General features: G+C 45.4%; 2 protein-coding genes across 5 annotated transcripts; one reads left to right on the top strand and one right to left on the bottom strand.

The window, feature by feature from the left end:
* Positions 1–1233: 1233 nt before the first annotated feature.
* On the bottom strand, positions 1234–19080 carry DEAF1 (DEAF1 transcription factor). 3 transcript variants are annotated; one of them, XM_031607174.2, is made up of 13 exons: positions 18241–19080; positions 17667–17764; positions 17205–17334; positions 16336–16482; positions 15148–15287; positions 14792–14857; positions 14110–14236; positions 12780–12908; positions 11937–12065; positions 9767–10017; positions 3999–4064; positions 3020–3106; positions 1234–1912 (listed from the first exon to the last, which is right to left on the bottom strand). In XM_031607174.2, exons 1-13 carry the CDS (start codon positions 18467–18469, stop codon positions 1808–1810), a joined length of 1704 nt encoding a protein of 567 aa, XP_031463034.2. In that variant the 5' UTR covers positions 18470–19080; the 3' UTR covers positions 1234–1807. The 3 variants fall into 3 exon arrangements, with proteins under 3 accessions (XP_031463034.2, XP_031463032.2, XP_031463035.2); XM_031607172.2 differs by having other exon boundaries at positions 3020–3109; XM_031607175.2 differs by lacking the exons at positions 1234–1912; positions 3020–3106; positions 3999–4064 and adding an exon at positions 4071–9064.
* Positions 19020–24110, top strand: TMEM80 (transmembrane protein 80). 2 transcript variants are annotated; one of them, XM_090140303.1, is made up of 5 exons: positions 19020–19167; positions 19520–19536; positions 21369–21462; positions 21566–21658; positions 22977–24108. In XM_090140303.1, the coding sequence occupies exons 1-5, from the start codon at positions 19110–19112 to the stop codon at positions 23180–23182; spliced, it is 468 nt and encodes a 155-aa protein (XP_089996429.1). In that variant the 5' UTR covers positions 19020–19109; the 3' UTR covers positions 23183–24108. The 2 variants fall into 2 exon arrangements, with proteins under 2 accessions (XP_089996429.1, XP_031463037.2); XM_031607177.2 differs by having other exon boundaries at positions 19100–19652; positions 21390–21462; positions 22977–24110.
* The last annotated feature ends 743 nt before the right edge of the window (positions 24111–24853 follow it).

Below are 24853 nucleotides of genomic sequence, written 5' to 3' on the forward strand. Positions count from 1 at the left end.
CTGCAGTCTTATAAGTTCAGTGTTGTATAGGGGGTAGCTCCCCAAATGCCAGGGCCCTGATGAGAAGCTTCTAGAGAACTTTAATCACGCATGAGTCATACCTACACATCTTCATTGTTGTCCCACTCACACTCTTCAGAATCTCCTTAATCAGAAGATGCAATAAAAACAAAATTCAGACTGTAACCAAAGCATTAGATATACTCATCCACAAGCAGCGTAGTGACGATACTGGAGAGCTTTCTGCATCGGTATAAATTGCTGCTCAGTTATCTGCACAAACGTGGGTTTGGCAAGCATGGATGCAGTATGGCTGAGCTCATCCCTTTGTGTAGCTGCAGTTGTCCCTGAACCAACACAGAGCTCCGCTCCCAGTCCAGCAGTGCTCTGCAAGGATGTTCCTCTGGGGGGAATGCAAGATGCAGCTGAGAACAAGTGGGTGCTTAAACCAAAACACGCAGGGTGTTCAGCACGACGCACTGCTTCCTTTAGTCAGAACCTTAATGAGCAATAGATGGAGGCAACAAACCTTGTAAATTAGTTGTATTGTTGTGGGTTCAATTAAGAGCATCTTTTCCATTAAGTAATTATCTTAAAGAGTTAGAAAACTGGCACTCATCATGTAAGAAGAAACAACTGCAAATACTGAAGGATGACTTTGGGGAAGCTTGAAGAGTGGGTACGTTGCTTGTGATGGGTTTCTACGGAATTGCCTGTTTCCCTCCCCAGAGTGCTCCATGTGTAATTTCTGTTCTCAGCCTGCAAAGCTCATGCTTGGCTTCCCACTAAGGAATAGTTTCCTTGAAAGGAGGGGGGCACACTGCTACCTTCCTTCCATCAGTACTGGTCCTCACTCTCAGCACCAAGATGAAAACTCATTCAAGTGAGCAACTAGAAAGTTAGTAACAGCAACCACAGCCTAAATTATCAAAGCAGCATGTTATTAATTAAAGCATTTTGGAGTAGTGAATAAAGCCAATAACCTCTTAATGCTCACCACTGCTTTAATTAGGAGCTACTAAGCAGCAGTGAGAGGCCAGAACTCTCTGTGCACTCTTACTTGGAGGTTGCTCAAATTTTGGCACTGCAGTCAGGGCATGCTGCTGTGCTGAGAGCTGCTCCTCCCCACTGTCACATCACATTCACACTGATGTCCTGCAAAGACTAAGAGCCAACACCTCTCTGTGCAAAACTCCCTGCAGAAGCACCCCTCGCATGCTGCATTTGTCCACGTGCCTTCATCACATTTTATTGAACAAGATGTGATTTTTCAGTCGTATTCAAGTGCAGAAGTTTCAATGTGTTCCAAATTTCTCCAGCATAGAGGGAACACAGATAAACAAAAGAAAACAAAGTCCTTCCAAAGGCAAATTAAGAATTTGTACTTTTTCAAGGCAATTAAATAAACCAAATGAGGGATCATTCCTTTTTCCAAATAAGAGGTAGGGAGGCATGGGGAAAACAGAACAACAGCAAATCTAATTGCAGCAACTATTCTTAATCCATCTCAAGAGAGACGATGAGGTTGTTGTTATCCACACAGTGGAGATTTCAGTCTGGCAAAATCTAAGCTTCCTCAAGCTGGAGGAGGGTCCCGGATGGGAGACTGCAGTTTGCCTCCTCCAGCCGGATTTCTCAGTCTCTGCGTTATCCAGAGGTTTGCAGTAGGACTGGAAGTAGGCAAACACTGTCACAGTATGAAAAAGTCTTTCAGAAATGAGTTTGTTTGGAAAGGACAGACCGTTTGCATCAGGCCGCCGATCCAGCCGGCTGCACCACACTGCCATGGGGTCAGAGGTAGGTGTGTTCAGACAGAGACTTTCTCCATCACATTGTCCGCGACATGCACATCATCAGCCTGTACTGTCACTGCATTGGCTTCACCACAGATGTGCTGGTGCTCCTTCCAGTCCTGCAGGGAAGAGCAGATGGAGAGGCCATGAAGAAATAGCCCAGAAATGGGGCACCCGCAGCTTCTCTGGGTAGCTAATGCCAGGGCCTCATTGCCCAATGAGTAAAAAATTTCCTCCTCACATCTTTATCTCCCCTCTTTTAGTTTAAAACCAACCCCCCTTTCTTATCACTATGTGCCTGTGTAAGAAGTTCCTCTCCCCCTCGTCTGTAAGCTCCCTTTAAAGGCTGAGTCTTCATGGAGCAGTTATAAGCTGCCTCAGAGGGAGACCAGCACATGACCACTTGGTGACATTTCCCAGCACATTTCATACTGACAGAACAATGGGGTGAAATTACTGTCTTTGAGATGCTTGGGGACAGCAGGCAGATTTTATCATTTATCTACAAGAAGCAACCATTCATTCTTCTGAAATTTTAGCCTTCCTGCTGTGCAGGGACGGCCACCATTACGCTTTGGTATAGGCCAAAGAAATAGTCAAAATTCTTCAGGTGCTCCATTCAGTTGACAAGGAATGAACCTGGACAGGTCGCAGAGGCTGTAGCTAAACAAGATTATCCTCTCTTCTAAAGCAAGAGGTGCCAAGGATCTTTGTAAGGAACCTATGAGAAACACAAAGCCCTGCAGCTTCCTCTTCATACCTGTTTCCACCTCCCATTTTAAAGCTATACAGTTTGTCTCAGTGTGCTCAATTCATCCTATCATCCATACCAGTACGAATAATAAGTTGAGGAATAAGAGAACTACAGCTTCAGTGGCACAGGATCAGAGGTACTGAGGAGCATGCAGCTTCCAGGGAGCAGCTGGGAAGCCTTGTACAACACTCCCACCAAGCTCACCCCACAGTTTCCACAGTGAAGTGTCCACGCCTCACTGCTGGTTGTACTCACACTTTGACATCCTCTTTTAGAAGGTGTGTGCAGATCTTGGGGCCATCCCTTCCCTGTTTGACCTATCCCACCACTGTACCCTGGCTCACAGACAGTGATCCCCTACTCCACAGCACGTTCCTGTCTGCGCTGTGCCCTCAGCCCGCACGCAGGCTGACCCCAGTGCCACGTGTTCCCTCTGCACGGCTCCACCTCCAGCTCAAAGACACTCTTATACCTTCCGCTGACAGAAAGTGGAGCAGTAGTTGACTTTATGGCATCCGGTGCACTCATTCATTGCTTCGCGGCCACAGTTGACACACGACTGCTGTGAAAACAAGAAGCAAAGGGACCACATCAGAAAGAACAACAATGGAGGGGTGACTGCAGTGAAGCAGAAGGCAGAGGAGTAAAAGTAAGAAGACTGTAACAGGAGCACGAGACTTAAGCCCAGAGGATGAGGTAGCATACGGAGACTGAAAATCACACTTGGTTTTTAAAGGATGCTTCTGTGTCTAGCAATTTAATCTTATGCTGGTGACATCAATTAACATAGCCTGTATCGCTAGGTGGAGATCTTGCTGAGTTATCACAAAAATAAGTATGCTGCAGAACATTCCGTTCCCAGCTCATTAAGTTACTGACACATTATTAGCACATCAGAGCTAGTCTGGCACAGGAAACTTTTCTCAGCTTGAGAAGCACCATCAGTGTAGTGCCCAACACAAGCACAACTCAGTGCTGCAGACTCGTTTTTCTCCTGAGCCCTACCAATCCAGCCACCAGCGCCCCAGTCAGCACGGAGCTCATCACACCACTGGCTCACAGCACATCAGGGTACCTACAATTAGCAGGTGACGTGACTGAACCACAGTTGTGTTCCTGATGTTTAGCCATAAATCGAGGCTACCAAAACAGGGCTTGAAATCCAGTTTACAGGGCAAAAAGGAAAAAAGATTCCTATCACACTGCAGTGATACCCACCAGTTGGTGCTGCACTGCCACTACTTGAAGGTGCCTCAGATTGACTAACCTTTCCAGAGGGCCATAAGGGGCTGTGAAAATGTGGAAATAAGACACACTTTGCCAGAACAGAGCACCTGTCCTGCCAGGGAAGGCTCAAAAGATGATGCCAGCCACAGAATATATGATTTCTGGACCTTTAAATGCAACAACACAAAAGACTCCTCATAAAACATGACTCAACCAGAGCTTACCTTGATGATGATTTCTGTTTTCCCATCCACATCTTCTGTTTGCTGAAATAACTGGTTCTGATATTGCTGCAAGGAAAAAACACAGCAAGCGTGTCATTTCACAGCCAGAGTATGCAACAAGGGCTTGAAAAGTGAGGTCTGTATGGAGGGTTCATGCAGTTCTGTGAGGACCAAAGGGAACCTCACTCCTCCCTTACAGGAGAGGGACTGTGTGTCACAGTGCAGACTCAGGTGAAGAAGCCAGGCGTAACAAGCTGACAAACTGTCAGTTAAGTACATTTATTCAAACCTTACTCCATCCAATCTTAAAACATGTGGCTTCACTGTGTACAAGGAACTGCATCCCACAAGAGACAGTGACAAGTTAGCAAAGGAAACCCAAGGAAAATGCCAAGGAAATAGGGCCACATGCCATCTTCCTGGGCAAAGTTACAAGTCGAGCCTTGTGATCCTGATCCACCAACAGGCATGTGAGAATCCTGTGAGGTGGAACAGCCCAGAAGGTATGAGATTGGGTTAGAAGAAAAAAATCAAGACAAAATTAACACACCCAAGACTTCAAAAACAACATAAAACACAATGACTATTCTTCCTTTTAAAAAAAAGATGATAGGACTTTCAGATAGCTTATCCACTAAACAGCTCTCTGAAGGTGAATTTTAAAGTTACTCTGGGTGTGCTGCAAATCAAGTCCAGCTCGGTGCTCCTGCACCTTGTCCTGCCATGCTCAACAGCCAGGGCTGCTGAGAGGCAAAGTGCTCACACAAAGGGATGCAAAACTAGCCCTGATTTAGGTTACATGCTAAACCTGATTTAAACTCCGTGATGAACGGTTAGAAAGTAAGGAAAAAAACCCTCACTTTCAGGCAAAGCAGGTTTATCAAGGAATGATATGACCCAACATGTAAGGAGATGAAAGGCTTAATTTAAGTGCCTCCATGAACTGACATCTCAGTATTTATTCTCCTGTGAAACTGCAACCTTGAGAACCTTTTTGTTACCATGACACAAAGTTGAGATGAAAATGCTCTTCAGGGAGATGGAGGTGGAGGCAGGGAAACCTCTTGCTGTCTGGTGCAGGAGCTATGATCTGGTTCTACCACGATTAGACAAATAGCCAAGATCAAGCTTATTAGCAAGACAGCACATGCACTGTACAGTGTTTTTAAACTTCTTTTTGGTGAGGAGAGTGCATGCACAGATGCCAAAGCACTGTGAGACAGCATTTCTTGAAAATCTCTGCATAAATATACCCTGCAAATACAGCCCCTCTGTGACACCTGCACAGAGAGAGTTATTGGGCGGAAGATGCAGAATTCCAGTTCTGAGAGCTGCCACAGCTCCAGAGTCCATTGCATCCTCCCATAAATGTGGCTCATCCTGTTTTCCAGTGGGATTGCCAAAGAGAAAGGAAGCCGAGCAGAAGTCCAGCCACCTCCTGTGCTTGTCAGACCCCCTTCAGTTCTGCTCTGGGTCCCCAAATCCTGCTGATGGAAACGTAACTCCCTTCTACCTCCTTTTTATCTCTGAGCCTTCTGGTTCTGCCTGGCCCACACTGCAAATCAGTCACTTCATTGAGAAACTGTGGAGAAGGGAAAGGATTGGGAACAAAGACAGTCAAGTAAACACACGCAGATGGTTTTCTTGCAAAACCATCTCCAGCAAACTGATGAGCCCCAGCTCTCAACCATTTCCATAGCTGCTTTGGAGGATGTCATTGCTTGCTTACCAGAACTACTTTTCTTAAGTGCCCGATCCTTTTTAGATTAATTTCATACTCTCCAGCCCTGAACTGTTCTAATCTGTCTAAAAAATAATTCAGATGGCCCAGCTGTTAACAGATTTAATCTTCCACTTTGTTTTCAAATGGACAGGGCTCTGCAGGCATCACCACATCACAACAAGATGACAACTGCAATTAAAACACTTGTCAGATTTCAACCCTGATTTTTTTTTATCTTTGTACTGAAGATCTGCATCCTCCAGCTGTACCCTACAGCACAGAACTTGGTGGGTTCATGTGTTCTCCCCCTTCTGAAGTTTATCTAATACAAACAACAGCTTAATGCACTCTCAGAAGAAATTACATTTCCAAAGATCTTTGTGTAAAGTACAGTCTTTACTCTGCTCCTTTGGGGCCAATCCTACAGTGGGCAAACATCTTTTCCAAGCAATCCTAAGCCTTTCTTGCCCCATACACCCTCTTCCTAATTGTTTTTTTCTCCCTTAATTAAGAACTGCAGTAAAACCAAAATCCCAGTAGAAGCCAAAGGATCCAATATCCCGATCTACAAGCTATTTAATTACAACAGAGGAGAGCACTCTCTGAACAGCTGTGCAGAGTTCTGACACAGCAGCTGTACTTAGTGAATCCCATGCAAAATGCTGCAATTCTACAAAGCCTACAAGTATTTTGATATTTTAATTTTGTGTAATGATGCATTTTAGATAAACTGAGCTGGAGAGCTTATGGCTTGGTTTTCTTTTAGGACATCACTCCTCAAAACTTCCAGATAACATCGATGTTATTGATGGACACACTTGGTGTCCCTGCCAGCACAAAGCCACACACAGGCTGAGCACCAGCTGCATGTTTACTCACTGAAAGCACAAGGTTTATGGCATCCACATTTCCCAAACAGAGTCCGTTTTGTGTCTGAACCAATTCTGTGAGGGCTCTGCTCGTTAATTAAGGAGCTGTCATCATCAAGAGTCACATGAGATGTTGCAGACAGCACATACAATGTGAAAGGTTTTTTCAGCCTCTTCCTTAGGCTCCAGGAACAGTTCTATTTTAAAAGAAATGATCGCAAAGGAGATACTCTCACAAATACTGGAACTGTAGATTTTGGGGTTACAAACTGTACATATTTCAAGGACTTGACTGGTTGGTGCCTTTCTACTCAGAGACCCTATCCTAATCCTTTCTTATGTTACGTACAGAAATTAAAAAGGACAAAAAATAGCAATAGAGCACATGGGGACTTCCAAGTTACAACATCTCATATTTTCCATTCGTTTACATCTGACAAGTGTATTTTTGGATATTTTTTCTAATCTTATACAAAGACAGGCTTTTATATTCCACTTCTCTGCAGCTCAACCCTAAATACTCAATGCTTCCCAATTCAGCACCTCTGTTGCTTTTGAAGATGCTGTCTCTAGGTAGGACCATGCATTTGGAAATGCAATTAATCTGCAAAAGTAATCGATGCTTCTAAGTTATGCTGCACTTACAATTTATTACGGTTCTCATTTGCTACTTTTAGCAAATCCTCTTCCTGTCGCAGCTACTCTCTGATGTTGGCATTTCCACCTTCAAAATCTTGTAGAAAAGGGGAATCTTCAGTGTTCAAATGGGAGCAGGATGAAAGAGTGATGCCTGCTCTTTGACTTCACAGGTAACAACAAAAGTCCACAGGCAGCATGAACGCCTCTTCTGCTCTAGGAAAGCTTGGGGAAAAAGCCTACCTCTCACCTTTCAGAGCTCTGTAACTCCCACAAGCACCTAATGCTATCATAAGAGAGTACAACTTGGGGCCACTCTCTCCGAAGGGCAGGTGAAGGCTGTGCTGTTCTGAGCCCTCTGCCTCACTGTTCTGCCAGAGGGCACCACTCCTTAGCAGGGAGGGATGCAGACAGTTACAGGATCAAAAGCTCTTTAACTCAATATCCTCAAGAAACAGGATGCTGAGCGTCTGCACTGATGTGAAAACCAAACATACATATTATTTGCAGTGATGGCATTGAAGTTTGTGTATACAGTTGGGAACAAGCTTGCTCCCACTAACAGATTTCATTAATCCTGCTCTGTATGCAGTCACTCTTCCAGGAAGAACTGAGTCTACAGCACTATTATAATTTAATCTGCTGTAAAGCCTTTGCTCTGCAGCTCAGATATACCCATACAACCTTTCAATTCTAAATTTGTAGGAACATACTGGCACAACTGTGTATTAAATGGGTCCCAAAGTAGGGTGACACCTCTTTCCCCCCCTCATACAACTTAAAAGACAAAAGAAGTGGCTGGACCAGAGACAAAAAGGAAAAAAAGATGTTGCAAACCATGGAAGCATTCACAAAATTGGAAAAACAACTCTGACCAACACAAAAGCAGACAGGAGATTATTCAGCATTTACTGTAACTGCTTGCAATGTCAGGTGTGTACCCAGAAAACTCATTTTTCAAAAAACATGGAACTCACTGGAATGGATTAGAATAGCGACCTGCAGGATTGCCTAGCTGTTGGCACACAGCAGCAAGCTTGAAAACTATTATTTGGACATTTTAAAAAATAACACTGCAACCAAGGGGAACCCATTACAAAATAAGAGTGGTAAGACTCATGAAGAGAGTAATTAGGAATTCAATAGTTACAGGGAAAAGGACTTCCTCCAGAAATAAGCATGTGCTCATCCTTCCCTTGTGAAGTCAGCACTTAAAGATCAATACTGAAGAGTGATTTTAAGTCCTGTTCCTCAGGCAAGAAAATACACACTGAAGTGAGCTGGATTTGGATCAGAGGGTGAGAGGAATGGATTCTGAAACACTGTTTCAAGAAAGCTCTGTAAGGATAAACAGAGGGGATGACAGCATGTAAACTGAAGACGAGCAGAGAGTAAAGTTAAACAAAGTAAGATGTCTATCTATAAAATGTCAAAGCTTCCAATTTTGTGCTGTCCCACAATCTACAAAGCTTTTAGCAGCCCAAATCTGGACAGCAGCATGAATTACCACTCTATCCAGACTGAAGGCAAGGGAGAATGAGACTCCCAGAGTCTCACACTCCTGCACATCAGGGATGCAGTGTACAGAAGAGTTTAGCAGTGACAACGTGGCAAAGCTGCTACAGGGAACGTCATAGGATTCTCAGCAAAATCTTCCCATACACATTTCTTCAAGGCCTCTTGCTGCACACTCCTGCCATGAATTCAGTGGAAAGCTGACATTAGCAATAATGTAACAGCAACAGAAAGGGAGTTCCTCAGCTGTCCACAAGGGCAGGAGTCTCACAGTACACTGCCCCTCTCCAGCCTCTCTCAAAGTCACAGCAGCAGCTGGGGATCTGTGGGAGAATGAGAATGCATTCAGCAGTGCATGGAGTTAGGTGTTAAGAGGAACCCAGGGTCTCTACCATGCATTAAAAAAGGAGAAAAGAAGAAGGGAGAACAGGGCAGACCTTGCAGATAATTCGCTATAGAGGAGAAAAGGGCTGCTGGATAAAAGCCAACACTCTCATCATGCCAGCTGGCCTTGCAGTCTTACTTATCACAGGACACAAGAGAGATCAGCTTCGCTTGCACAATGCTCAGTGGGACAGCTCTAAATTTTGCTGGTAATCTTCCCAAAAAACTCCAAGCTTGCTGTTCTTATTACCTATTTGATAGCCCTGCTCACTTGAGAGAATGAAAGCAACTGCTGCAGGGTTGAGCACTCATGATCTTCCCAATACCAGGACACATGGCAAACCATGCCTCCTAAATGGTTGATAACAGAGCTCCGGACTTGTAACAACGAACAATTGATATTACTGCTACCCACAGCTGCTGGAATCCCAGGTATTCTACTCCTTTTCCTATTGTGGGAATAACTTACCTTTTTCTCTGCTCTCAAGACATTAAGAAACAATTTATAAGGGTTACCAGAGGGTTACCCAGTGGAAAAAAGTGAGATACAACCCATAAAATCACAGAATCATTACAATTGGAAAAGATCTCCAACGCTCTGCCAAAAAGATGCCCCATCTCACCTCCTGCAGCATAATTACCTCTTTTCTCTCCACATCAGCTTGAATCTTGGCTTGTGTGACAGCAGCCTCACGGAAGGAGGAGCTGGCCTGCTTGGCCTGCTCGATGAGAGACTTGAGCTGCTGCGCCGTGTTGAGCAGTGAGTTGACCATCTCTTCCAAGTAGAGCCAGCTCCGCTGTTCTGTTACTTCCAGCCCGTTCACCACTGCTGGGGATATGGCTTTGGTGGGGGTCTGGGGGGGCACCGACAGGGCAGGGATTGGGGTCAACACTGAGTACAAAAAAAGGAATGTAAAATACAAAGAATTAGGGCACTGTTTTGTTTTCTTGCAAGGTTCACACCTAACACTTCCTGAACTCTGATCTTACAATAACCTGAAGACTGGCTGAAGTCTGGGATAAAACCAAGACAGTTATCATTACTCCAGATTACATGTATGACATGAACGTGCAGCCTCCAAAACCACCAGTTCGGATGCTCCTAAAAAGAAAACCTCCAATGCTGTAATTTCTTTGTACTCCTTCACTTGTTTTCTCTTGTATCATCTAGAATAACATAGATACGAAGGTGAATGTTAAAGAAACCCAGCAGTACTTCTCCTAAGCATACAAAAAGTCACATTAAAAGACCCCCAACTACTGAGATGTTGCAGCCTTTGTTTTTTCACACCCCAACCATGGCCCTGCCAGTAGCTACAGATTGAGTACACCAAGCAGGAAGCCACCAGAAAAAAATGTGACCTCCTCTCCTGGTACCTAATCACACATTCCTTGCTTAGACCTGAGCCCCTCTCTTACAGTGGCTCTGCAGACCTCCATTTTCCAAAGACTGCACCAGAAAACCTGGATCTAGGATTCCAACAGCACACAGTTTCAGCTCACATCAGTTAGTAATTCCAGGAACAAATTTCATCTGGCTTTACTGGTTTTGATTTTCCAAAATCAAACTCTTAGCAATAAATATTCATGCAAATTGAAAGAATCCACAAGAGATTAGGGGAGAGGGAATAAGTCCAAAAAGACTGTTCTGTCACTGTGTGTGGGATGCGCAAAATTTTCAGACAGCACTGAAGCTTCATCATACAGGTCAGCTGATATTCTACACTCGACGGCCCTTAATTAAAACAGTAATTTTGCTCCATTCCCATGATTGGCGTAGAACTATTTGCACTTCTGTATGAGTCAAGATAAATCAGTCTTTTATCAGTAACTGTTTGCAGAAGAATGTTTTCCTCTGCTGCATTTTCAGAGGAGGATTTATCACAGCACAGTATTTGATAACTTATCTAACAGGAATTACTTCCGACTCCTCATTTTAGCAGAGCTGTATCAGCCAAGAAAAAGTAATGATCTTTGCTTCATGGATGAAAAATAATCAATGTATAATTAATAGCATCAAGAGCTGAGTGAGGTTTAAAGCCAACAAGATTGCATTCTAGACAGAGCAGGAATGCATGGTGCTGCTCTGTATAAGTAAGAAAATGAAAGATCATTAAGTTCACATGATTTAATTACATCTGAAGAGATATCTACCTGATCATCAACACATCCTGTCCTACTGAAAGGCTGATTTGAACGTTGTTTCTTGTACCATCTTTTCTTTTTTACTGCAGTCTGCCTGCAGCAGGGCAGACTCCCATTGCCTTCGTTAACCAGCTTCTATCATTCCAGCACAGGTGTCAGCAGTAACACATGGAAAACTGACATGGGACACAAGAGTAGCACAGCAAACCTGTTCCAAACTGCCTCCACCTGAATCCACTGCTAGTGGATTCAAAAATAGACGTGGAAATTTTCAGAAAGGCTCCTGCAGTCTGGCTTTAAATCTAAGCGAGGAGATGGCTTTCTTGGATCGAAGATTAAATACATACCCACCCACAGTACACAAGCAGTGACAAAATCTTTGAAGCAAAAGCCTTCTGAAAGGCAGCTTCTAGGCAGCAAAGATTTAGGAAACAAGATCACAAGAGTTTCTTCTGCTAAGAACCAACAAATCAAAGTCGTCAATAACAGAGTGCCTAAAGCATGGGGGGAAAAAATTTCTTCATCCAAATCTTAATTGCGAAACTCGTAAGGAAAAAATTAAAGTTTATTTTCCTGGCTCAATCTCTACCTCTTGCTGGAAAAGAAGGTTAGCACCTAAATCCAGGCACTGCTAAATGTGACTAACACCAGGGACACAAAGCATACCGATTTTGGGATGAGATGTCGGCAGCGCAGCTTCAGGGAAAGGTGAAATCTGACAGTTGTCCTGGTAAGCTGGGTAGTGAGGCTCCGGGTGAGTGACCCGGCACGGCTGCTGGACGTTGGTATCCTGAACTGCAGGAGAACAACAACGTTACAAATCACTGCATGGCACAGCTTTCAGGCATGTCTTAAACTTCTTTCACAAATTTGGGTTGTTTATTTTTGTTTTCGCATTTTCTTCAGGTTCCTATTCTGTATGCTAATTCCAGAGGTTGCAAATGAGAAACAGCAGCAGGATGTCATGTGGACACCAAGCAAAGCAACTGTGCACTGATTTCAGCTCTCTCTGCTTTTAGATCTCAAGGCTTCTGCAAAGATTATTGCCAGTCTCCTCCTCACACACTTTATTTTACACTGATAGAAGGACTCCAAGCTCTCTCAGCTGCTCCTGCAGAACCCACAGCCACATACAGGAATTAGACTGAAAGAGCTGAAATTTATGGTAAGCATTTCTGTTTTCTTTGATTTATTCTGCTATTTTCTAGCATTTATTTAGCATTTTCCACTCGGTTTAAACACTCTTTCAGGCAGTATTTTAGGATGAACAAGTAGCAAAAAAAAAAACAAAAAACAAAAAGATAACCATAAAACCAAAGAAATCAGCAGAGGTGTACATAAGCAGCTGCAGCATCTGGATGAGACATTCAAACTTCTTTTGTGACAGCATGTTACGTACAGCATCTGTGTAAGTTCTTAAAAATTAAAATCCTTCATGCAGCATACAAGAGGCTTCTTTTTTTCCTACCTTCTCATGGATGTCAAGCAGGCATGCAGCTCAATCCTTACCAGTGGCTCCTGTGAAAACATCCCCCTGGGCTGGACTTTCTGAGATAATTGCTGTGGCTTCCACCGTCGACGTGCGGTCAAAGGTGAGAGCACCAGAGGTAGTGATCTGTCCAGAAGGAGTCACGGTGACTGGAAATAGCAGAAGCACTTTCATAATCAGCACTCACTGCTCAGGCCTCGGCTGTCTAGCTGCTGAGATCCCTGTTCCCAAAGTCACAGAACTCACAGATCAGTCAACAGGCTGTGATAGCCAAGTTTGGATCCCCCCCCTAAGGCCATTAACATCAAAAATGGGAATAAAAGCCCTGCACGGCTTCTAAAGGTATCGCTGGCCCTAATATACTACATAACTTCAAGAAGAATGGTTCTTACTGCTTGAAAATTGATTGAAGAACCTGGATTACAGCTAATTCTATGACAGTTTGGTTTACTGGACAAGTTTAACTGTCCATCTTCACGGAATGATATAACCCTGCTTGGCCAATGCAGGGAACAAGTCACAAAGTTCATCTGGATGAAAGTACCAGTGCAGCTCCAACGTGTTTAAAACCCTTTTTAAGCTGGATTAGTCCAGCACCACTAATGGGCTGATGCTGTGGAGCACTGCTCAGCCTGAAAAACCTTTTTGCAAACAGTCCAGTTCTAAGACACTGAGGCTACTGATTTGTTTCTGAGGAAAGCTGTGGCTGCCAACAAGACAAGCAGTGCCGCTCTCTCCCAGTGTTAGCACAAGCAAGCATGCAGTCCCCAGCAGCACATGTTAACAAATCAGTACAGATTAAAGCTGTGTTGGGGGATGGAAGCAACAAAATCTCTGCAGAATCTTTATGCATTTCTCTTCCCACTGTTGCTAGTAATCTAATCTTACATTTGGCTTGCTCAGTTCTTTTTTGTATTCCTGTTGCTTCCTCCTCAACTCACTTTGTAATGTTACTGTCCAGATGATGAGAACAGGAGAACAAGAATGTGACAGGGAACCTGTGAGCTGGACCAGTCTGCAAATTAATTTCTGTTCTCACACAGATGGTTTGACTTCAAAAACATGAAGTGACAAAGCAAGTCCTGAACGCCAGAGAGGAGCTTACAGATGAAAGCATCACCTTCTGCCTCTTTCGCTAACAGCTTTCAGACTGTGGATTTCTTTACAGTTGCTTAGCGTCTACTTTTCCATGTATTTCAAGAAATAGCACAAATCTTACCACAGAGCCCCACCAGATATTAAAGGACATATAAAAGAAAGTGCCAGGAGATATTACATTTTTCTCAGTTGACCACTGATAAGACAAAAAGATATCTAGCTCGGCCATTTTTACCAGAGCAAAGAACCTACATGTAGTAGCAGCTGTGGCAGGAAGCAGAGTGATATTTTTGGAGGATTCCTTCTTGACTGGATTTGCAGACATTTCATTTTCTTTTTTTCGTCGTTTATATGGTACAAAGAGGCGAATAGGTCCACTCTAGGAGAAAAAAAAAAGAGAAAAAGACATTAGCTGAGGCACCTCTTAGGGGAATATCAGTTCATTCCAACCTCTCCAGACGCAGCTACAATTAAGCAGTAAGTATTCCCATGGTAGATTTGTAGCAATAGACCAAAAAGTTTCTATTGGATCTGCAAACCAAAAAGCCTCTGTGACTAAAAAAGACACACTCAGATTCAGTCTTTTCCCACTGTTATGAAAGGACAAGAACAGGGCAAATCCTTCACTACCAATCCAAGGGGTTGAAGAAAAGAAATAAGAGTGAAAGAAAATGGGAAGCATGCAGATTCAGGTCTAGACAACAAGGAAACCACCCAGTTCACAGCAGAAGAGTACAGAACAGTGCTTGAGGTGAAGCTAAACACTGCTGCTTAACAATTCTAGCATCGTTTTAGAAAAAAGCAAGCATTCTAACATGGAAACACTCAGTACTTGTCAGTGTTTCTAGGACACCCCTGACCTGCTCACAGATGGCCGTGGCAGCTTGATTGATGAATTGTTTTTAAACTAATGGACATAAAACCTACAACTCACCAGAGTCATGTCATCACAGCAGGCAGCACAAGTACAAGAGGCAGCGTGAGGATTTAAAATCCCATCCTGAAATTGGAAGATTACAAGTTCAACATCAGGCGCCAAAAGCAGCGAGAGCAGGACTGTGCTCTGCTCAAAGATCCTGGCAGCTCCCAGGGAGAAATAAACACTAATTCCCTTCTGGGGGGGCCCTACACAATAAAAGAAAGGCCAGATCCCCTCAACCAAATCAATGAGTTGCTTCTCCTTCAGCCTACACACAACTCTGCATACAGCTCAGACTGCAGGGCAGACTCTGCCCAGAATTAAACTGCCCCTTCCAGCAGGCAGACAGAAGAAAATAAGCATAACCTTACGTGAATAAGGCACTGCAAGGGCCTCCCAGCATAGCGAATGCTCCTCTTCCAGTCTTTGCTGCTGGCTCGTCCTGCCATAGCTTCAAATTCAGTGGGGCTGTACCAGTTGTCCCCTTGCTTAATGCACCTACCACGGCCTCCTGTATTAAGATTAGAAGAAAAAAATAAAAGCATTAGTAAAGGCTAAGGATTACTTTTCCATTTTTCTAAAAAATACTGACAGTGGCTGGGCAATGACGAGCTGCATGAAGTTTCACACGTGTATGTGCCAGATTCTGCTCCTAGAACAAGGCAGCCCCGGGCTCTGTGTATGGAGTGGGGAGCAAATTCTGGAGAGCAGCCCCAAGAAGGGTCCCTGCAGGCTCTGGTGAATGGCAAGTTGGACTCAATGATCCTTGCGGGTCCCTTCTAACTCGAAGTATTTTGTGACCCTATGAAATTACTGGGCAAAACAGCAAGTAATCTGTAGCAACTACCAAACCTGCTCATGTGCTGCTTCCCATCACTGAAGGATAAGCATGCCTGTTTCTTAGCCTGGCTGTGACAATGACTGAGCATGCAGTGAATTCCAATTCTGTGCATCACCAGTGTCAATAGGCTAGAAAATATTATTCATTCACATGTAGGATAAGTCTTTCTTGGATAACTACCACAAATTTAAACCTTTCCATAATTTTTGCTTAAATTTCTAATCCATCAGGTCATGAAGAAAACTCTCTTTCCACAAAGCAAACGCTGTGCTATGCAGTCAGGCTTGCTGACAGTTTCTCCAACTGCTTCTTCAGCTTTCCCACAGAGATAAAAGTGAAGAGAGGAGCTAAGACAGCTAAGGAGGCTCATTAAAAGACAAGCTCTCTACTTTCCAATCCAGCAGGGATTCTGCAGAGCTTTGTAGAGACAAGGGTGTACTTCTCAGAGGTCCACAAAAAGAACATTGGAAGAGTCAGCCTGCTATTGGGAAGACTCACTGCACAGCAGGCTGTATCTTCACAGATAAAAAGCCTCTGAATAAAGAACAAGGAAGCAAAATGGCAAAACAGAAGAGAACGATAATATCCATGGGACTATGCTGACTAGGAAAACGTACTTATTTTCTTCATGATTGGCCCTTTAAGGCAATCTGATTAAAAAGAAAGTGCAATAAGTGAAGAAGGAGCCATCTTTCTCACACAAGAAGGCTGTTTTTACCTGAGCCAAGTCTGTTTTTGTACAGAATCCCACTGATGTTTCGGCACCTCACTGGGAGCTCGTTGTCATACACAGATGGGTCCCAGTTATACTTGGTTCCAGTTTTTTCTTGGACAGTTGCTAAAGGGGTAGGAGGAGATTGCGGTCCTTTGGGGGAAGAAAAAAAAAAAGGAAGAAGGTGACAGCAACCAAAAGGCACAGTGACAACATCTTCACATGTAGTTTGGCTGGGACAAATGTATCCTGTGGTCAGCATGCCACAAAAAAGTTGTTTGGAACAGATGCTTGATGTAAGCTAGAGCCATGGGTCTGCCCTGCCAGCCTCAAGAAGTATAACATAAGCTAACATTCTGAAAATGGCTGGAAATAGAGCAATCGGCATGTTAGAAAACACGCTTTTAACAGCACATTAAACGCCCAGGCTTTAACTTGCAGCCGGCTGGATGACTTCCTAGCGGACAACGTCCAATGTGTAATTGCCTGCAAAAGGCTTGTGATGCCATCTCGTGGGCAAAACGGGGACTGCCAGGCAGCTGGGAACAACCTTGGTGATGTTCACCAACTACAGCCACAACTAAATACCAGCAAAAGGTCTGAATGGAGACAAAACCGTCTCAACCAAAGGGCTCTTTATAAAGAACCCGGGTATTAATCTCCTAGTTCCGGGCTTTTATTATCAATATTAGAATCGATCTGCTTTTGGGGTGGGTTAAAAGGCACCTAACAAATACAAAAAGCAGTATATTAAGAGGGGACAGACTGTACAATGCAACTTCATGTCATGTGTGTGATGTTTCTCTTGTTTTTCAGTCACACAAAAAAGGGAAGAAGCAACTCCACTGGAGAAGGACGCTCAGATTGCCTTATACCTGGTGTGAGGGGTGCTGATGGCCCCTTCAGCCCCGTGGTTTCCACAATGCTGCCGTCTGTGTGAACAACTATGAGAGTGGCTTTCTCAGTATTCAAGCTGTCCCCAATTTGGAGGGCTGTTCTCCCAGACTACAGAAGAAATAAAGGAAAAAAATAAATAAATGAGTATTCCTGCAGATCTCTCAAAGGCACCCTAAACCACCATTAGTTAGCAGGTACGTTTTCGAGCTTTCAGCCAACCACATTGAAAGGTTACATGACCCAGGTCATCAGCTCCATGACGGAGTGCACGTACGTGGGTGGAACGGCAGGGAAAAGACAAAGGGAAAGCACTGCAGGTGCCTCATGTGATGATGTGATGACTGTGGCTCAAAGCCTTGCAGCACACGCACGTCCTGACCCCGTGTGCACGCCAATGAAGTCGTGGTGCTCCAAGGCTCCTGGACGAAGGGCCGACTTACCAGCACGTGTCCCGAAATGGATGCTGCGTTTGCCACGGATGTGGTGAACACGTTGTCTGCAGAGGCACCAACGTTGGCCACTGTCACTGTGGTGACTTCTGGAATGCAAAACAGAAATGAAGCAAAGCAGAGCTCAGTATGTGAACCCCAAAGAAGCACATCCCCTCTTTTTTCCATGGAGTGTCACTCAGCGTAAATATTACTGTTCTCTGCCAGGCTTTGGGTTGAGCCCGGCTTAACCTGCGATGAACTAAGGGGGAAAATGTTTATTTGTTCTAGAACCATTCTCTTTTTATTAAAGCGGGGAACGGGCTGAAGAGCAGAACGAACTCCGAGCATTTTTAGGCTCCGCCTCACACCTGACCCAGCGACCAACGCGTGGCTGCGTTTTGCTACGACTTGTGAACGGGAATTTTGCACACGGGGCCGCAGCGACTTCGGGCGGGCCGCTGCCGGTCTCACAGCGCGGCGAAGGATGCGAGGCAGCGCCGCGCGCACGGAGGCGGCCCCGCGCAGCGCGGAGCGCGGGCTGCGCTGAGGAGAGCGGCGCATGCGCAGTTAGGCCCGCGCTGACCTGCGAACGCGGCGGCCTCGTCGGCGCTGGGCAGCGGCTCGGCGCCCATCTCGATGTGTTCGGCGTCCGCCGCCATCACGGTCACGGCCGTCACCTCCTCCCGCCGTTCCGCCTTCCCCTCCGAGCCTTGCGGTTGCTGCCGCTCGGGTTCTGCCGCCGCCGCCGCCACCGCGGCCGCCACCGCCTCCGCTAAGCCCAGCCGCTTGGCCGCCGAGTCGGCGTCCTCCATGCGAGGACGCGATGGGGGGGGAGCGGGGCCCAGCCGGCCCGAGCAGCCCCGAGCCCTGCCGCTCCCCCCCGAGCGCCGCCGGGGTGGGGGGGGCGATGCTCCGAGGTCGCTCGGGCGCTCCCGCCGAGCGGTGCCGAGCGTTTCCGAGTGCGCTCCCCGGGTCGAACCGAGCGTTTCCGATGCGGCCCGAAGTGTCCCGAGTCCTTTCAGGCCTCGTCCGAAGGGGCTCGGCGGGTCCCGAGGCGCCGGGCCCGCGCTTCCTGCCGGCGGCCAATCGCAGCGCAGGACGCGGCCGAGGCCGCGGCGGCGCGGCCCGAAGCGATACCTGACAGCTCCCGAGCCCGCCCGAACAGGGCCGAGTCCCCGAGCGGTCCGGCCCGCGGGGTCGAAGAATCCCGAGTCCGCTCGAGTCTTTTCCGATCCCGCCCGAAGGCGGGTGAGGCGGTCGCGAGGAAAGCCGAGATGTGCCGAACCTTTTCCGAGCGCGCCCGAATTCCCTTTCGCCGTCCCGAACGGCGGCTCCCGAACGGGCACTGCCCGAAGCCGCCCGAAAGCGACCGAACCGGGCCGAGCGCTCCGATCGCAGCCGAAGGGAGAGGGGCGGGGCGGCACGAACGGCCGCGGCGCGGGGGCTGCCGGGATGCTGGAGGACTGGCGGGTGGCGGGGGAGGGGGCCGGCATGGCGGCCGTGCGGAGAGGTGAGCGCCGTGCGAGCGTTGCGCCTACGCGGAACCAGCGGCATTTCACAGCGTAACACGGCGTGCCTGTTTGCGCTGCGTGCCTAAATACCTTAACTAGGGCTAGCGGGGGATTCACCGGGCCCGGCTGTGAGGGGAAATGGGCCTTGGGACGCTGGTGGCAGTGCGGTGGTTCAGCCATGTAGGGCCTACGGCTTCCCGTGCTTCTGGAAGGGGCTGCGGCTATTGAGGGCTGCTTAGCGGGCGTTTTCGTGGGCTGTTGGTAAGGAAATTCTGGGCACAATGTTGCTGCAGCACTTCTGGTAAATATTGAGGCTCATCTTATGCTCTCTTTTCTCTTTTCAATGGAAAGGAAGAACTTCATCAGTTGTATCCTTTTTGTGCCTTCCACTCTTCGTGTGCAGGAATCTTCAGGCAGACCAGCTGCAAGAGATTCACCTCTTCTCTTGGAATCTGCACGGTGCTGCTGGAGTGTTTGTTACCCTGTGAGGCTCCCATCACTGCCACCCACATGAAGCACAAGCTCTTACCCAGCCTGCAGGCCTGACAGAGGGCTGGCTGGCACCTTCTGGTCATCTAACTCATTTCTTTAGGAAGCCAGGCTACAGAGTGGCTTTATGAACGTGCAGACACAAGGTTCACACAGCACACTGCAGGCAGATGATGCTGCACGGCCAACAAGAGGCAGTAATAGCAGCTTCCTCTTCTCACCCTATCTTTTCCCATGGTCTGAATAGCCTCCTAAAGGAGACACCCTTGTCTTCAGAGATTTCCATGCTTAGAACCCATTTAGTAATTTTTTGTTCCGCCTCCCTTCAACTGGAAAAACACAAAAACCTGGTTCTGTTTGAATACAGTGAGGTTGTCTGGGAACTGGAAGGCGTTCACTTTGTGTGGGTGGGTGCTCCCTTCAAAAACCGGATGGGTTGTTCCTGTAAAAGATGCCTGGGATGAAGTCCCTGCTTAGCGAGACAGTATCTGAGAAGGAGAGAGGAGAGGATAAAGAATGCCTGGAGGCAGCTCGAAGTAATGAACTCTGTACTGATAAGTTCCTTGTATAAATTGCCTTGTCTTGTTGAAGACTAAGGAAAACAACTGGTATAATTTTGTTTTAAAAAACACATAGGAATGGCCAAAACTTTCTGGATTCTTTGAGCCACGCTGCAGCTTTCCCATATAGCAGTGAACCCCAGGATGCCCTTCGTGCTTTCTGTATTACATTCATAACATGCTGCTGTGCCTCAGGAGTGATGCCTTCAGTGTGCATGTACCTGCTATGTAGGAGTTGTACTTGCCTGTTGGGGAGGATGGCCTCCTGAAGGTGTCTGTTGGGTATCTCATATAAACTTAAGCATTTAAATGGCTTTCGTGGCCAAAGAGAGAGATGGGCTGGTAATTTAACTGCTTGGTTATGTAGGTATTCTTCTGGGCTGACTCCAGGGGGAGCCCAAGTGATGAATTCAGAGCAGAGGCATAACTTTACCATGTTTTTTATCTTAGGATGGCTGCAGGTGAGAATATTCTGAGCCTTTAAGTTCTCCATATTTGTACATGGGTGTTTGTCGTGTTCCCTGCCCTTCAGAGGTGTTTTGAGGGTGTGTTAAGGATTGTGGAGATTTCAAATACTTTGTCAGCAGAGCCAGGTTGACAGAAATAACTGGAGCTAAATATCACCTCATACAACGCTTTGTTTTGTGAGCAGTGAATTAAGGAAATCTATCTTACAAATTTACACCTCAAAGTTGAGCTTGTGGCCTTTCTCAGATGCACAACAAAGGCTGAGCTCAGCTCTCAGACTTTCCATCATGCAGGCAATAATAGGGCTTGTCTGCTTCACAGAGCCACATATTTTCAAAAACATGGAGGAATTAGATATATCGGAGCATGCCAGCCCTCTGCCAGCCAACAGATACAGAAGTTGTCAGAGGAAATGCACACATGCACACTCTCCCCTAGTTTCCTTAGGCTAATAAATATCCCACTACAACCAAAATTAAAATAAAACTGAAAAGGAACAAAAACCAAATGTGAAACAGCAAGTTGTCCTCGCTCCTGGTGTTTGCAGTCTCGAGTTACTTTTTGAAACCTACCCCATGGTTGAATCATTTAGCATAAGGAGGCACAGAGAATATTCTGAGGTTACTAGAAACTGGTTATTGTATGAGATGGATCCTACCTAACTCCTTAACAACAGTTATCAGCTCTCGTCTGTTCCTTTACAGATTTTATTTTATATAAATGGGTTTTATTACATCTTTTACTTCGTGGTGACACTTGCGATGATAATTTATAAAAGTAAGTTGCAACCAGAAGTAAGCTGCTTGATTATGAGGCATCTGTGTCTTGCTGGTATCCCTACTGTGTTCTTCTGGTGTATTTATGCTGTGCTATTCTACAGGTCAAGTTTTCAGTTATCCAGATGGTTTTTTGGCTCCTGATCTTGCATTGCTTTGCATCATGGCTGTTCTTGAAGCGCTGCGGCTGTACTTGGGTATGTCATGTTATCACTGTGCCTTTTCAGGGGGAATAGAATCTTTAAGCATTCATCATTCTGAAATAGAGTTGGGTATCAGAACGTGTCAGTTTAGCAGACAAGCAGATTTTTGGAGGCTCATTCATTTATGTTATTAAACTTTATCTGGTTGACATATTCGGCTAGAGGGTCATATAGAATTTGCTGAAATATGATGTATGATCTGTAATGCCATAAGAAGACAATAGCTGGGCTGTCAGGCAGCAGTGTAACTGGGACAGCTGGAATGCTGCTACGCTGTTTACCATCAGTGTGGCTCATGAGAATGAACATGTTGAAACAGAGATTTCCATACAGTGAGGCGATACAGCTCCATTCAGCTGCTCCAGAAACGTACAGTGGTAACCAGGTGGCTGGAGCTTTGTGGAACAGGTAGTACTAAGGATGGCCTTAAGAAGCCCATGGCTGCTACTGTGACTACAGCTTTGCCCTTCACTTCTTCTAAAGACACGTCACTTCTATCGTCTTCATTTCAGTATGCCAGAACAATGGAGAGGGTCTGCTTGGAATCCTACTAATCCCTATCTAGAACTAGCTGAAATTTCATAAAGTTCTTTCTTTTAAGCAAGGTTTAAAATTACTATTAAAATTTGTGCTAAATATTCCTAAGATATTTACACAAGGTGGGTCTGCTGAACACAGCTGCGTTGCTGTAGGGCTGAATGCATAGCCTGCTCCTTTAAAGCTTTCTGCATTTATTTGCTTGGAGCCTGATGGATGAGTAAAAAGCAAGTTTGAAGTCTCATGTAATTAAACAGCAAAATCTACCGAGGCAAGCTCAGAAATAAGATGTAAGGAAGGAATAAGTGCAGCTTCTTCACAGCGTAGGAACTTGAAGTAGGAATAGATTATTAGGGTATAAGGAAGACTCTCAATTGTATAAGATTTTAAAATCAGCATTGGATGTCCTTAAATGCTGCCACATTGCCACACTGGACGTGGGGCTGAGAGGGGCTGGGGGGAAGTCTGATGCTTAGCCAAGGAGAGGGTCAGACTGAGCGATCAGAATGGTTGCAGCTTCAGGACTGGTTGTCTGTAGTAAGAAAAGGTAGGTTTTTTGACTTGGAATGTCAGCTGGTTTCTCTGCATTCAAATTAACCTCAGTCAGCAAGAAATGGGTTGTTCATTAATCTTTGGGTTTATTCTTAAATTTATTTGACTGTGCCTTGATTCAGAACAGTATTTCTACATACCCTGAACTATTACAAATAGAGCCTCTTTTGAGTGTTGTCTCAATAAATCAAAGATTCATATCAGCTTTTTGTTTTCCTCCAAGGTTCAAAGGGTAACCTGACAGAAGAAGAGGCTCCATTGGGACTCAGCCTTATGATAACGGTCGGAAGCATGATTCTATCTGTGTATTTCCTGATATGGCAAACTTATGTGCTCAAAGCAGATGTCATTATAAATGCTGTTCTTCTCTTTACATATGGGCTCGAGTCAGTACTCCAGGTCTTGGCCATTGCTGCTTTTGTTGGCTAAGTCCTAACTGACACAGCATGTTTTCAACACATTTCTGCTTTTAAAGAGAGTTTTTATATTTCAAAGATCTAATTATTCTGCATATCAAAATTTTGTAATGCTTTCTCCTGTTAAATGACCTATTCTGGCAGAGATCTCCCTGGGCGGGAGGTAAGATAGCCTTTCTACCAGCTGTGTTACACAGCTCATCAGTTAGTGTTCATCAGGGATCAATATTAAATATTAATTCCCAACACAGAATAGCAGCCAATGCTGCATGCCATTGAGATTGCATGAGTTTTCATGGCATAGAGCAACACCACACAAGCAAAGTGACAAGGAACTGAATGAGGCCAGCATCGTATGGACTCGTTTCCTGCACACACTTACGTGTTTCAAGGCACAGTTTTGCTTTATCACACATCTGCTCTCATTTGTTTTCAGACTCCAGTGGTAATTTCCCTGCATTTAGTAGGGCAGTACCTGATTGCTCCCAGTGGGATTGGGTTGAATTGAGTTTTGCGCCTCGAAGAGCTGAGCCACAAGGTTTGGGCAGCTGCCTCTTACTGACATGGAGACCAAAGACAGTGGTGCGAGGGTCTGGTTGTTTAAACACAGCAACCCAAAGATCAGCATGAACATTCACCATTCACCCTTCTGTCCTGTTATAAAGTCCAAAAGAAGCTGTCAGACATATTTATATTTAGTCTTTAATGTCTTAAGTGCCACAATTCTGCCAAAGTGACTACATTCCAACCTCTTTTATTAAATCAACTGTGTAATTTCCTGGTTTTTTTTTTTTTCTCTATCAAAAATATATCATAATGTAAAGCATGGGAGCTTGTGGGTTTGGGGTTTTTTGGTTTTTTGTTTTTTGGTTTTTTTTTTTTGTACAGGCAGGTTTTATATTCAGAATTTCTTATATTTATTTATTCAAATAAAGAATGTATTAGATCTAAGAAGTGTTTGAAGTACAGTGTTTTGTTCAAATCCTAGGGCACAGCTACCTACACAAAAGAGACTTGGGCGAGACTGGATGTGTGCAAAAACCTTCTGTTCCTGCTGCTCTTTGTAGCTCTTTCTGAACTGGGGAAGAGTGTTTGAGGTTTGTGCTAATTGACACTAGCCAGGAGCAGGAAAAGATGGTGGTATAGACCCAGTACCACCTTAGCTACATTGGTTTTTCCTTTGCAGTGATGGAAGAAGGGAACAAAAGATGCCAGAGTTCCCGTAGAAGCACCCAGTTTCATCCTTCAACGTAGCTGGGGGAGAGCCTTGCAAGCCAGGTACTGCCAGCTTCTGGCCTCGTCATGCTGTCCAGCAGTCAAAACCAAAACACACACAGTGTCACAGATCTCCTCGGGCCAGATCCTTATCATATTCAAGCTACTGGCACAAACAATCCTCGGCTGATCAGCAGGAGCAAGGTTGCACCCAGGAAAGCAGCAAAGCAGCAGAGCTGGGTGCTAAGCAGCCAGGAAATTGAATGGCCAAATGTTTCTGGGCTTGTGCACAAATCAAATACCCACCCGTTCATTCCTCTGAATTTGCTTGGCATAATGGAATGCACTCATCACATCTTTGTGACAAAGACTGACAAACATACCTACCTGGATCTACCCTACTAATGATGAATGCATTCCAAGCAGAAGCTCTTTCTGGATGCATACAAATAAGAGGACAAATTTTTCC

Source organism: Phasianus colchicus, chromosome 5 (genome assembly GCF_987193195.1).
Source record: "Phasianus colchicus chromosome 5, bPhaCol1.hap1.1, whole genome shotgun sequence".
NCBI classification, from domain to species: domain Eukaryota; kingdom Metazoa; phylum Chordata; class Aves; order Galliformes; family Phasianidae; genus Phasianus; species Phasianus colchicus.